The 15,788-nt window shown below is 35.9% G+C and overlaps 1 protein-coding gene across 6 annotated transcripts in view; it reads left to right on the top strand.

Moving 5' to 3' along the window:
- Window positions 1-15,788, top strand: part of LOC118735725 — a 189,109-nt gene that overhangs the window by 166,245 nt on the left and 7,076 nt on the right. For all 6 annotated transcript variants that reach the window (XM_036465656.1, XM_036465655.1, XM_036465657.1 and 3 more), the window contains 2 exons: window positions 14,010-14,234; window positions 14,698-14,930. In XM_036465656.1, coding sequence (XP_036321549.1) covers window positions 14,010-14,234; window positions 14,698-14,930 — 458 coding nt within the window. The remainder of the gene's footprint in view (window positions 1-14,009; window positions 14,235-14,697; window positions 14,931-15,788) is intronic.

Below are 15,788 nucleotides of genomic sequence, written 5' to 3' on the forward strand. Positions count from 1 at the left end.
ATATCGAGTTATATGTATATGTACATACATATATATTGACTACCAAAATACTCCAGTGTAAGCGCCTTTTATATTTCTGCAATTGAAATCTGCTTTGCACAAAATTTGGCATGCATGCAACATACGATTTTTGCCGCTTGCTACATGCAACTTATGCACCAACAGAGTAAAACTCAATAAGTCGACGCCTGATGGAGACTACAAAAGCCAAATGGTGCACGCATGCAGCGAATGAATGTATATACATACATATATACATACATACATACGTACATATATGCCTGTTGGCAGGAATACTCGTAAAAGCAGATGAAGTGGGTATTTGTGACTGAAACATTTTTCATGAGAAATTTCCGCCCACCCAAAGATTAAAGCACAAACAAAAAAAAAAAACAAATATCGAAGTGGGCCAGCACGTATTTGGATTTTTGGTAGTACATACATACCTAGATGGCTGCTCATTGGAGTGCATGTATGTATGTATGTTTTATAAGTACGATTGCCAGAGCATATGCGAGTGCTTGTGCGGTTGAGTGCACTGTGCGACTAGAGTGCGCTTTCAAATGCATTTCGAATGGAAAATCATTTTCAGCTTCATTTCACTTTCAAGTACGAATACGTTTACAAATCACAATTCGCACACATAAATACATACATATGTATGTATGTATGTATGTATGTATGTACTTACATGCAAACAAGTATATTTGCTTAAGCCGCCTTTTTGTATGTATGTTTGTGTTCGTAAGCGCTGCATTTGCATGTCCATGAAACTTTTTCTAGTGTAAATGCACTCATACTTGTATGCAAATGTATGTATGTACCTTTGTGTGTAGTAGTTGACCATTGTTGGCTTGCAATCACAATCGCAATCACAATCACAATCAAATTCATATTCATTTGTCGTTGAAATAAAATTGCGCATATATTTTACCAACATTTTGCTCGACAACAATGAATGATGGATTCGTGTAAGTAAGTGCGACTAGGTGCAGCCATACCATAACGACTTACTTACTTACTTACCTACCTATCTACATATGTATGTATGTACCTACCATAGCTACAAGCTTATTCGTGCGAAAACATTTCAGGATATTGCTGCATGTCCGGTTGTAATGCGGAAATGCAGGAAAGTCAGTTAGTAGAAAGTTATGTTGAGTAAATATGTAAGTAGAAAGTGTAGTTAACTTGGACAATAATGCCAAGGCAGCCGAAGGCTGTAGCACGTAGTAGTACATAAGAGAAAGTCAATAATAAATTGCAAGGAGAGTAAATATGTACGTGGAAGCACTGCTTATTACTTATTTGAATGGCTTGTTGGTTACTTAAACAGAAGCGAATATCAAAGTGTGTGCTTAGCCATTCTACTTTTTGGGGTAGGCACAGCTGTGGCAGAGTAAAAAATAAGAAGCAAAATCTTATTCAAAGTTAGCGTTATAAAAAAAAAGTTGATTTACATTGTTGGGTTAGGCAAGGTTAGGTTAGAATGGCGTGCATGAGTGTGTGGAACTTTCACTCGACGGCAAGTTAGCCCCTTTGCGAATGACCTCTATAAGTGGGAGGAGGAATTATAGCCCTCTAACTGAGGTTATTCCAAAGTCTAGTTAAACCATTTACTATCGCCGATGATGTTCCGGAGGTCCGATACTTTCACCTCTGTTATCTTCGCTGTGCTAGATTATCTCCTCTAGGCTGGGTGAGGTTATGCTAACCGATCATAAGAGGTCTCACATAGATCAAGACAACGTCCATAGTGCCATCAGATACTTTTACGACCCACGAAACAGTAAACTGACGCAATTTTAAAGAGCACTGCCATTCCCTTAGCGATTTCTAGTAGACACTTTATTGCCTTGTCGATTGTTGACTGTAGACCCGGCAGCTGTAACTTGCCGAGTGACGCGACTATTCGCCCTGCTTCGAAAATTATAGGTTCCACAGTTTCCTCGTCATATTTAGTTACACTTCTTATAGTTTTCTCTTCAGTAAGACCCAATTTAAATGCATAGGCTTCCAGCGAACAAAGACTGCCAGAAATATCGTGTTCTAAACCGGCTCAGCCGGCAGTGCATAAGCAGATATTGTGTTTGCTTGTAAGGGAAATGGTATATCCATTAGTAATGAGGCTTCTAAGGGAACCTCCTCCTTGGCTAACTTTTAATCGGCTGGGAATATTTCCAAATCCAGCAGGGTAACCATGAGATCATTTTCCCGGACAGGCAGACATGGACGTTCATTTGGCAGCTTGTGGACTACTGTTGGACATATAAGCTCAGCGATGCTGGACAAAAAAAGTCGGCTTGCTAAGTTACAAAGCCTTTATAGCCGGTGGCCGGTTGCGGGCGGTCAAAGGAAATGCTGCATTTGACTAAGCGCCAACTCACTATTTTTCGGGTCAGACATTGCGGTCTGACTTAATATCGTCAAGCACCCCCACTGCCTCAACTGCTTGGGAGATGGCGAGGTGGAAGCATTTCAGTATTTACTTCTCAGCTGTGCAGCTTTCGCTAAACTAAGGTTTATACACCAAGTAGTGGGCATCAGCACCCATTGCTTGAAATGACATCTTCTAAGCGGGACTAGCACCTTATCTTACCTCACCTAAGCTTCTCTACTGCCATTCGAATATCACCATTGTCAGGTAACTGAACACCGATTGTGTCAACAGAGATTGACGGATCGGTGTCTTCGCTATACTGAAATTGTTCGCCACTTCTGTCATTCAAAGTTCGCTCCAAATCTTGACAGTACCGGACGCAATTGCCTTTTATTATGATTTACCAGCAAAACTCATAATTTATCTCTATTTCCCAACTAAGCAGGATTTTTTAGACTTAAAAATATATAAATCGGCTTAAACGAAAAAAAAAATTTTAAATCCCATACGGCATATATTTAGATCTGCTAATCAGAAGCAATAAAACCAAATTAAGTTCTACTAAAAACCGCATGTCTGCCCCCTGCAATCTAGTTTTGCACCTTATCTACGCATATACCACTTCTTTCATGTAATTCCTAATCCTCTTTTTTGAAATCTCTTGCTTTGTCCCAGTGTTTAGTATTTAAAACTTATTCAACCACATGCTGAGACATTTAAGCTGCAATGTCCAAAGGAGCCTAACCAGCCAAAAAACCACATACTGTGGCTACAACCTCCGTCCCACTCAATGCCTACCAGTATCTTCAGTTAAATAGCTCTAGTGCTTCCGCAGCCGTCCCATACACTTTTATCCACCTACTAATCCTTTATGTTGCACAAATTAGTCGAGCAAAAATGAGAAAGTAAAAAAACAGCAAAAGTACCCACATTCCACACTGGCGTTTGGATGAGCGAAGAGTCAACTTATGTACCTAAAAGTGTATGAAAATGGATGTACACGTTTTCTTTTGATCTGAAATTCTCAGATTATATTCTCGGTATTTTTTTTTTTTCTTTTACATTCTACGGTTGCGCGTTGTGCACATAAGTTTGTGCAACTCATGTGGAGTTGTTGGCTTAAGTCTACAAATACGAGTACGTAGCCTGTTGCTGAAAGAGCTACTGAGGTGTTGATAGCAGATACGCTTGTGTGGTTGGGATTCTCTTTGTGGTTTTCTCTGTGTATTATCTTGATGTTTTAGGCCTTGCAATTATGTGAAGAGAATGAGAAAATGTGAAAGGCATGCGGGTATGAGGGTAGAGTGCTACACACCTACGACTAGGTAAGCAACAGGATTCTTTTCAGAGCTTCTTTTTCTTTGATAAGAATGGGCGAATTTTATGCTTGCTTAAAGTTTTTAAATGTATTAAGCGGATGGATAGTTGTAGTTGTACGTGAATTAAATAAAATAGTTAGAAGTTAACAAATATTTTTGCAGTGAAACTTCTTAACCGGCGATAGCGAATTGAAAATTCAACATGGCGGATGCAGCGAAAATGGTGGATGGCTAGGAACGGATATGGTAGATGGTTCTGGACAGAAATGCCTCCTTAATTAATGACTTAATATTAGTACCGAATTAAAGAAACATGCTATAAAGTGGTTTAAAAATTAGATTAAGATTAAGGTTAATACAAGGATGGAGGTAAAGGCAGCGATAAAAATAAATTCTTTGAAAAGTAAAGACAAAGACAAAGATGAAGGTAGAAATAAAGAAAAGTAGAATATAAACATAAGGATAAAGATAAAAAAGATAAAGATAATAATAAATATAAGAATAAAGTTATAGATATATAAAAATGGATACAGATAAAAATAAAGAACGATAAAGACAAAGAGACAAAGATACAGACATCTAAGATAAAACTGAAAATTAAGATATATTATGTCACATTATGTTGCTTACCCCACTTCACCGTAACTCACCTCACCTCAGGTCAACTCACCTCAACTCGACTCATCGGAACTCACCTCACCAACTCACCTATACTGAGCTCACGTCAACTCAATTTAACTCACCTCACATGAACTACTCACATGAACTCATCTAACATCAATTCCCCACACCCCATCGAAGAAAATCATAAATAAATTTTACTTCTGAATTGATCAGCGATTCAAATCAAAAATACAATTGATTTCTTAAATTTGTAATTTGAACAATTTTAAAGCACTCAACCCAGTGTTTACGTTTATTTATTAAACAGTTGCAAGTCTTTTGTAAGACAATTAACACATAGTAACCAAGAAAGTTTGAAAGAGTTTGTTTATTTTGGCACGAAAGTCTTACAAAAAAAAGCTCCCTTGCCAGCTTTCATGCTGAAAAGCTCTTTTGAGAGAAAGCATAATCCAAATGGAGATATGTACATATAAATCATTTTGCTCGCGCTGCTCCAACAGTCTCAATGCCGAGTGAGCAAAGCACTGGCCTGTCATTCGAGAGATCTGAGGTTCAAATCCACAGGCCGCGGATTTTTTTCCTTTTTTAATTTAATTAACTCATTTATTTTTTACTTAATTTTCAGGAAAATAATATTTCAATACAGTTTAATTTTTAAAAATATTTTATATTATTAATTTTTTTTTAATGCAGTTGCCTTTTAGTTTTTTTGATTTTGTTGTTCTAAAAAAATATACATATATTTTTGGCATTTTTTATTTAATTTTTAATTTTGTATGGTTTTTAAAATGAAAAATATTTGTTTAGCTTCATTTCACTTTTGAACACATATAAAATTTTTTCTCCTTCTTAAACTTTTTTGTTTGATCTTTTTCTAGTTTAATTTTCTTTTAATTATAAGATTTTATTTATTTTGTTTTAATTTCATCTAATTTTTAGCAACTTATTTTTTTTTTCTTTTTTTAATTTTATCTATCTTTATTCTTATATACATCTTTTTAATTTTTTAATTTTTTTCTTTTAGAAAGAAGATTAAAAACATATAATTTTTTAAATGTCATTTAATTTTTAGAAAATAATTATGTTTTAACACTCAAACCGGCAAAACTATAAAATTAATAATATAAAATACAAAACCACAGCTTCGGAAGTATGAATTCGGTATTGTAAAATTAATTAAGTTTTCAGCTTCCACAACAGATGAAAACATAAAAGCTGCCTCAAGTCGTCTTTGCCGGTTAAGGTATAAATAAATGGAAAAGGGTATGAAGAGATCATCATTAATCCTTAAGGTGATCATCAAAAAAAAAATATTCTTTTGCACTTAAACATTTGCATAAATCTTCCTAACTCACACCAGGATCCATTGCTCCCCTTCAGGATATATTTCAGAAAATCTAAGCTTTTTTATTTTAAAAACACATCCATTGGTTTGACATACAAAAAAAAATGTGGTTAGGAAATTTATGTGCATACAAAAGCAGGTCTAGGTAAAGTAAAGTCCATTGTAAAATTATAGGATACTAAGTATATGGAATTCTCGTACAGCTCTGGATGTGGCTCAATAGAAGCGATAAGAGATGCGGAGACTGCATTTTTGAATACATATTAAAACTAATGCATTCTAACAGATAAGGGCAATCCATGTATATTCCTTGATTAGCATTGTAGACAAAAGTTAATAATAATGTGGACCTATATACGTCTCTCGAGAGTTTTCATCTCATGTTTTCTTGTGTTATGTTCAGTAGATTGAAACATACTACGAGGATTATGGAACAATTAAGAACAATTTGTGTGGCTTCCGTGTTTTTCAAATCTATTTTGTGTTATTGTTTTAAAGCACATCTAAAAAGTAACTTCCGTTTATCCACTACTCTTCTTACCTTTAAAAGTGTTGATTATTAAATTATGTAACTACATACATATATCGATTTAACGCAGCCCTCTTCAAAGAAACATAAGTTACCAAAGCACAATTTAACATACTTCCCTCCCCTTCTTCCAGCATCTGCTGTCACTTGAACATATTTTCTTTGGCAGTTGTTGCTTTTTTAGTTTTCGATTGAATTGTATTTGCTCTGTCCGTTGCCATATTTTACCATTTAGTTCCATGACGAATCAAATTCGTTTCACTTTCATTTTTTAATTTAGCAATTTTTTTCTTCTTTGACATTTTCATTTTTAATATGCGCGCAGAAGTAATGTCTTCAAGCGTAATGCATACTGTGCATATTTCCTGGAGAAACTGAACTTCCTTTTATTCAGTTCAATTCATTTTGAGCACTTGGTGCGCCAAATTGCTACGTGAAGCGTTGTAAAAGGCATGTATGTCTCAACTAACGCGCTGTCAGCCTGATAGACATATGAAATTTACTTAAAATTATGCCTTATGCATACATACTATGTAGGTTTCCGCATATGTATTCATTTCACCCTTCATAATTTCCTGTTCATAATGAAGCGCTTCACGCTCTTGATGTGGTAAATGAAAGGATATTGCGGTCACCCCTTGTAAGTGTACTTGCGTTAAGTTTTCTCAGAAAATAACGACTGATGTTGACGATTTCATATGAAAATGAAAATCTGAACGAATTACTACCATTTTTATGGTTTTGCATTAAAGCGAATTAATCCACCAAAAAAGATGTTTCATGGACTCGGCAATGGTAGTTTGAGGCCACCTCGAATCAATCTTTGCACTGCCCTACTACTGAGAATTTCAGCGTTGCTCAACATGCTAATCGCGAAGGTAAAGCGGTTTAAGCAGCCTGCACTCCATACACCTTCCAGCTTACAGAAAATATGAATCTCAAGTTAGGCGCTAAAACCACGATTGGCTGGTACATATTTCTCTCTAATCCCCGTGGCGGATTATAATTTCAATGGCTAGTACTTGGATTCAAGGCATTGTCAGCAACCTACCACCAGATTTGGTCTTCCGTTTCTCAACTGCCGGTAGACGAAAAATTTCTATAAAGGAACCAGTAGTATTTAATGAAAATAAATTTCTACCAAAAAGAGTTAAAAAAAATTGTGAAACAAATTTAACTTTAGGGAATATTCTTCACTACTTATTCCAAGGCTATATACTCCACAATTCCATTGCCAAGGGATACCAATAACGGCTGTTTTGTCGCTATAAACGCATTAACAAGCCGCCAACAATATTTAGGCTGCAATAGAGATGGAGAAGAATAGTAGACAGCGCTTTATAGTTGTCACAGTAGGCAGGGGGGCGTGCTTTGGAAAAGTAAATAGCGTAATTATGATTTTTGATGTCTACGCACTGATATGATTTCCTAGGCCAGTCGCACTCTCACACCCTTCAATTTCCTTATGTTGTGGCTGTATTTATGCTGCTCCATGCTGTCTTTATCCACATATTGTTCATGTAAATGTGCGTATGCCTCATTTCCGGCCACAAACGCCTGTACTTATGCTACACACACACACACACACATTTGAACATATCACGCGCATACTCACCGTGAGTTGAGATCCTTTTGAACGCAAAGCTTTTGTCTTCCACAATGCTATTAAATTGTTTGTGAGCGTACGTTTGTGTGTGTGTGCCTGCCTTTGCAGCGCTTCATTGTGTGCGCGACACTATCTTGGCACTTTTGTCTCGCTCATCACAAACGCTTGGCAGTTTGCTTGTTTTCCATTATCCATCTCTTTGCCTTTGTTTGCACCACTCTAAATAGGTATGTCAAACTAAGTGCCTACGAATGTGGCTGTGTGTGTGTGTGTGTGTGTGTGTGTATAAGAGTTTGGCCATATCTAGCCGTTCTTTGTGTGCGCTATAAAACGTTTAAAATAATTAAAATGTTTTGTGCCACATTTAACTCATTCAGAAAAATCGTAGAATGAATGCCAGTATATTTCGTCATGCTTTTTGCTGGGACTACGAGGGGCGGTCAAATGTTTACGGCATGAAAGTACTATTTAGGGATGAGAAATTGAATATAAAATTAAAAATTTTTTTTTCTGGTATATTCTTCTAGATTTTTTATACGATCCAGAAAAGCTAGTTAACTTAGTTTAAAAATAGGCTGAATCTCTCGAAGCTCCCTTTTCATATCTATTCTTTTATTTGGCACTACAAGCGTTGGAGGTGTGAGCCAAGACCAAAAATCTTCGCCAATAGACACTCTCCCTTGTGTGAGCTGTTCATCCCGAGAGCAGACAGGTATTTCATCACTTCATCCTCCATTTTATTCGTGGGCGCCTTAGATTTTGTGGTATATTTATGGGTGCCAAGTCGAAGGATCTTTTCAATGGATCGCCATCGACCATTTAGAAAACATGCTCCAGCCAGCGTAATCGTTGTATTTTTAATTCAAATTTATATCTACCAACAGTGGCGTGTGTCCCAAAACACGAGCGATTTTTTGTGCCGCCAGGAGCTATTTTGTAATGCCCTCGTTCATCGATACTCCCTCTAAGTGTGATGTAATATTTTTTTACATAAAAAATTGCCACCTTTTTCTTAAAAATAGCAAAGCAATATACCCCTTAACTGCGAAAAAAGGCGCAGCTAATATCTTTCTAGTAAAGCGTTACACCGGTGATGCTGACTTCAATTCAAGTTCAAACTTATAAAACTAAATTTCATTTCCAGTCCAGCTTTGCCTTTGCCACACAGATTTAAAAGCTCGAGGGAAAACTCGACGCGCTGTTCTTCTGAACAACAGATCTATCTATCTAAGTAATTTTCCTTGAAATCCGACACTGGAAAAAAGTGTTGCACTGATTTTAAGCAGTTTGTCCACTGAATGATACAGAGTAAATTACAATCTAAAATAGCTCGGTTTCCGCCCTTTGGGTCTGAGGTGCAGCAAAGCGTCACTGAACGGAATTTACTCGGTAGCGTGCTTCGTCCGGTCGCCCAGTGACCAGAAGCGATTGTAAGCTCTGACTAATACTCCGTCATGCTATCTTCTATAGGTTAGGTTAGATAAACAGGCTGGCTGTCAGAATAAATTGCGATAGGCCGTCCTGGAGTGGCGGAGTCGAGTGCGAGCCTCAGAGCGTCCTCCATTATGGCGTTTAGCTCTGCTATATAATGCGGCAATATTTAGAAAGACCGAGGGAAACAAAATGAGTTGTGGTTCAGAAGTTTTATTATGATGATGCCTTCTCACCGATTTGACTAAAACATCGTATTTGGTGAGTTGTGTATTGCATAGAGCTGGATTACGCAAACGTTTCGACCGCCCCTCGTATGCGCATGAGCAGCAACAATTTGTATGGTACATAGAATGCTGAAGTAGGTATATATGAAGCATATCCTTTTTTAACAGCTGTACATCCTTCGCCTTTATATCGCTGCCAAACCACAACAAAAGGACGCTGTGATTTGCTGTCCGCTGCGCGTATGCTGTTCAATGTGCGTATGTAGTTTTACTTTTTTAGTGCTGCGGTTTCCACCTATTTTTTTTTCGCTGTTGCTTTGTTATGCAGCTTCTTTCATTTTTTTGGATTTTTTCCGTTTTTGTTTGTCAAAGTGCGTGCGTCTATTTAACGTGCGACGCGCTTTGTGTTCGCTTTTATATGAATTTTTTCACTTTTTTCCAACTGATTCTTTTTTTTTATTTACTTTTTGCTTAACTCATTGCGTTTTTTTTTCGCTGCGTCTACTCTCATAACTACTAATTTACCTTGCTTTTGGCTTTTGTACTCACAAGCGCTGCGGTTGCGGCCCCCTGCTGCGATACGACGAAATCGCGCTAAACTGCTGCTGTCTGCAGTCAACTGTGCGTACTGCCTTTGCATCCTTTTATGCGCGCGCGATTAACTGTGCTGCTTTCCCAGGAAGCAAAAAAAAATAAAAAAATAATAGTAAATAACAAAGGTGTATTGATAGCATTTGTGATTTGCAATTGCGTCACATGGATTTCACAGAATTATTTATTCATGCGCGCACTTAAATTTTTCAACAACTCACTCCACTGCATTGCGTAGAAATACCTTTTTATGGCAATATGGGGTAGCTTTTGTGCGTTCGTACCACAGCGTTACCATCTTTTCACCTCTGCAGCCACTTGAATGCATTGTTTATCTTACTTCTTTGTTTATTTTGTAATTTACTTATTTCTCAGCCTATTTTTTTCGCTCTTTGCATGCATTTGTTTTGCATTATTCTATTTATTGTTTTCTTTTGACTACTAGAAAATTTTCAAGTGTTTATTTTTGGCAATTGCGTCGTACTGCTTATTATTTACTTTCATTTATTTCCATGCTCCTCACCACAATAGCGTTGTGGTGGTATATTCCCCTTTTCGGCTACTGCATTCACATCCTTTGACATCCTTTATTATTTGCCAAACAATGAAGTCGCAATGGGTAAACGTAACCCGCAGCAGCAGCCAAGACCGGCAGCTGCTTTTGCCTTTCCTAAACAATAACCTCCAGCAGCAATTGCTTATGTCCTGGCTTGTGTTTGTTGTGCGTGACAATTTGTTGAGCGGTAATTGCCTCAAGTGTTGTCTCAAATTGTCCCAAATGGTTTTGTCTATTTCACTTTTGAAATGACAATTCACTTCACGAATGTCTGCTTTTCATTGCTTCACAGGAGTTGGCAAATGCTTTTTGATATTTCTAATTGGATCTAAGGATAAATGCACATACACGCAATAATACATTCATGCATGTATGTATGCATATAGTGATCATTTGTTCATGTATGTATGTATGTCTGCATAATTGCATGAAATTACCAACTTTTCCATTCCTTAATATACAATTTAAGTCCTTAATGACCGCAAACTTTTTAAACGTCAGCATTTAAATAACCTTTTTATGAATTGAATTAAATGAATGCTAAGCGGTTACGCTATCCACTAGCTAGAGTTGCCTTATATACATCAGGGCCGTAGCAACCCAGGAACCTGGAGGGCCTTTACCCGCCACGTGTTTTCTCATACATATGTATATGAAATAGATTTTAGAACAAAAAGAAAAATATTAAAGGTCAATTGAAAACAAAATCGATAAACAAAACTATTTGCTTTGTTTATACTGCGTTCACAGTTTATTTTTTGTTAAACAAAAACATTTAATATATATATTTTTTTTTAATCATTGCTATTTGCGATTTTTAGTGCATTAAATATTACAAGAACGTTGTCCAGGTCTAAAGGAATAAGTCGCTTGTGTTCGAATGTTAGGAACGATAACTTATTTAATAAATTTATCAGTCGACATTCTAATATGTTGAGGTCGCATAATTCTTTTCAAAGCCGAAAATGATCATTCACATACTGATGTTCCAGAAGGGAAAGTTCGATTGTTGCAAGTAAATATAATAATAAAAATAACGAAAAAAATATCGATAAATATATCGATAACATATTTTTCCACATTAATTTTCGTGTAAAACGCCCTCAAACTCAATAAAAATTGTTTAATATAGTGATGAAAGTAATGATAAATATATCGATTGAAAAATCAATAAATACGTATAACGATAATAAAATCGATCGATGAGAACGGGTGTGATGAGTTCAATTGTGTGAATTTCGGTGTGGTAGCTTCAGGTGTGGTAATTTTAGTTCATGTGTGGTGAGTTTGTATGTGATAAGTTCGCTACAAGAATTGTGTGATAGAAACTAACACATTCTCATTTACCTTACTAACCCATTTGCAAATTTTTCGTTGGTTAAAAAGAGACCAATATATAAGTTGGAGGAAGACGGAAGATCATATGTACATAAATGTTTACATCAGATGTTTCACACTGCCCTTTAGAATGTGATAGAAACTTGTAGGTAGCCAGTGACAGAAATCTCTATCAGCCTTGCCACTCAAATGATTTGTCAAATGATAGTCACTGTTCTTGCAGGGTTGTTTTGAGGTCAGTTGGAGTGAGTTGTGGTAAGGTAAGTTTAGGTGAGTGTTTCATCTTTGGCAATTTCTCCCAAAATTTTGATTTATTTCAATTAAAAACAAATTTTTTTCAATTTTTTATCTAAATAAAATTTATCTAAATCTTAATTCTTTCAAAGAAGTCATAATATAAGGGCTTTTTTCAAAATTTATTTTCTCAAAAATGGTTAATTTTGTTTTTTTACCAACTCAAGTCCATAAGCCTGCATATGTACAGTTAACAAAACCCGCGCGATTTCAATTGCCAATTGTTATTCAAGGAGAGAACTAAATAAAATTCTTGTAGATTTAGATCAATTCTTCTTATTGTGATACAAATCCTTTTTTCTAAAATTTCATTAAAAAATATGCCATTGTCGTAAATATTTTCTTTTCATAAAAATCTAAAAAATTTTTATAAATAGCATTTCCTACAAACGCCTGGTTATCCTTTTATTTTTAATTTTCTTACCAATAATAATTTTTCTTGAAAGAATAATTTTTAGCGCAAAAATGTTTCGTATTTTTTTTTAATATTGATTAACATATATATTTCTCTTAAGAAAAGATTTTTTCTTGAGTTATTTTTTGTAGATAATTCTCTTAAAAGAAAATTTATTAAAAAAGATCGGAAAAGCTTTTTTTTTATAAAAAATTTAGATTAAAAAAATTCTTATGTAGAAACAATGTTTACTACAAAAATTATTTTTTGTCCAACAAATCTTTGCTTCTATTGTTTAGTATTTTTTTTTCGATTTTGGGTTCACATATTTCTTCTAAAAGTATCAAATTTAAATAGATGATTAACTACTTTTTTAACTTTTCCATTTTTTAAAAGCAGCAAATATAAAACTACTAAAATTTACTTATTAGTAAAATATTAACGCTTGGTCCTAAAATTGTTAGTAAGATGCAACAATATTATAAAATTTTGTCACAACTTCTAACTAACTAACTATAATTGTGATATCCCCAATTTCAAGTCCTATTCCCACGATATTGCATGACTACAGTCTGACCTTTAAGCATTGCTTCGTTGTTACCACGTACTCAGTAGGTCATAAGAATGAGCACAGCGCTTATAATCGAGTTTTTTGCCGCATAGTAGATAAGACAATTGTTATGCCATGAGTTTTGTCATTGGCGTGGGAATAAGGCTATACATCCCAGCTGATTTTTGTTATCAGCAAAGATACAGTGATCTACAGGGAGCAAAAATTTGAGTGTAACCATCCAGTCAAAAAAAATGTCAGTAAATTTCAGCTCACTTCTGTGTATCGTGAAATTGCTCGCCTTTTAAATTATGGTGACCTCACGTCTTGTTTTAGTTGAAAGTCCTTGAAAAATCACCTCCACTTGAGCCAGTCGTTCTTGGTGAAAATAGCAAAATATATTGCCGGCTTGCTTTAGCCCAATTTTCAATGTATGTATAAGGAATGGGGACTATTTTTCTCATTTTTGTAGAGTTAATGTGTGAAACTTCGTTTTTTTAACTTACGTTATGCCCCCATTTGTTTTGCAATATCGGCTGGCCATCCCTGGCTAAGGTGCGTATGACCTGATGGTCAGACGCGATAACGAGGTAAAAATGTGCTGACAGAAGTATAATCATATCAGCACTTTCTTTATAAACTATCAGTAATAAATATTAAGTGCAATATAATTTTATTAAATTTGTAAGGTAATTGCATAGCTATAACAAATAATAATATGCTACTCATGTATGTATTTATCCACTTCCATTTTATACTTTTTAATTCCACCCACACAGCCCATAACCAATTTAACACTTTTATTTCACTCTTTTTTGCTTACAGTGCCGGCCGTGGGAAATTTTACAGATGAGTCCGAGCAACGCGCCACATTGCCACAGGATACACGCGAATATCCATTACAAAGTAATGACTATCATCACGGTCAAAAGAATGGCATGGGCAAAATGGGCACTATGAATGGCGGCATGAATGGTATGGGTGATGGCCTAGGTGCGGCGGCAGGCGCCGCTGGTGGCGCTGGCCTCGGCTACAATAACGGGCCACAATGTAAGTGACACTGAAATTATGTAAAAATGGCAAGGTGGTATAAAAATTAGCAGTAAGCGGGTAGTTAATGGCAGAAAAGAAGCACACAAAAAAAAAACGTAAATGAGGAGGATTGTTTTGCAAGAGGACAACGATAAAACGAATAAAAGCAACAGCAAAAAGTAGTTGCATTTAACAATTATGTGCGCGCGCTTGGCAAATAATTGAAAACATTATTTTCCCTTTAAATATTTATCTTTAATTTAATGCATGAAAGGGTGGTGCAAAATTGCATATGCAACTAACACTTTGTGTAGTACAAATACTTGTATGAGTTTTTATGGGTATGTTGTGTGTAAGTGTGTTGTAGTACACTGCCTTGAACCACATGGCTGCCATTTACTATCCACCTACACGTACACATACATACATACATACATACATTTATTTCATTTCGTATTATTTTCCTTTCTATTCCACACAGTAATTGCCCCACGTCCCATCGATCAGGAACCATCTGAGAAATTCTCAATTGGTATTGTTATTGTTATTCTAACGGTGATAATTATTTTTCTCGTTGGCGCCATATTCTGTATTGTGACGCGTACGAAGCGTGCACGCGGCAGCAATGTCCTCGACGCATTCCAATATAGCTTCAATCCGAATACGCTGGGCGGCAATGTGGATAAGCATCGACCAAATGGCGGTGGCATTAAGGTGAGTAGCTAAAAACAGTAAAGACAATGAATGCACATTGATGACATACAAACTGGTTTATAGTTTTATTATATACTCGTACATGTTTACCTATTATATTAGGGTGTCCCCCCATTTATGGGAAAAAAAATGTTTGAGTTTCACTAACGCAAGAGGTATCAAAATTTGCGATATTTTACATAAATAAAAAATAAATAAAATCAGAATTACGCGTTTTTTTTTAATTTTATTTTATTTTGAATTTTACGTAGGCCGAAATGTTAGGTTAGGTTAGATTGAAGTGGCTGATACTACGCGAATTGTGGGAACCCTCCCACCTCAACCAACGTGTCGAGTCTGCGAAATCTAAAAGTTGGCCTATTCCTGCTTTGACTTTGCCGGTGAAACCCTCGAAAAACTGAACTCATAAACTTTCGTTTTCTTCTACAGAACCCGGGGCATTCGCACAATTGGTGCCGCAAGGTTTCAGGCTCTCTTTTATTTCAGCAGCTTCTACAGCAGTCATTATGGGGAACCCCTAACCTCTCCACGTGCCTTTCGATGGCATGGATGGAACTATCCATGGATGATGGGTGATTACGGTGATGTACTGGAATGTGGTACTTGAGGTTAAAGTTCGAAATTGACTTGAAATCGAAACACGTTTTTAGCAAAAGTTGACTGATATTTCGCAATCTTAAATTAACTGACATTAGGTGTGTAAATACTAGAAGCGGGCACTTGCGGTTAATGATTCACAAAAATTTTCTTTTCGAGACAAGGAAATGTATATATCTTACTCTAATTTTCGACTCTTAATGCCAAAGATATGAGAAAATAAAAACTTGTAAAATAAAAAAAACGATCGTAAAAAAATTC

This window comes from Rhagoletis pomonella, unplaced genomic scaffold (assembly GCF_013731165.1).
Source record: "Rhagoletis pomonella isolate Grant_MI unplaced genomic scaffold, Rhpom_1.0 Rhpom_scaffold_00003, whole genome shotgun sequence".
Lineage (NCBI taxonomy): Eukaryota > Metazoa > Arthropoda > Insecta > Diptera > Tephritidae > Rhagoletis > Rhagoletis pomonella.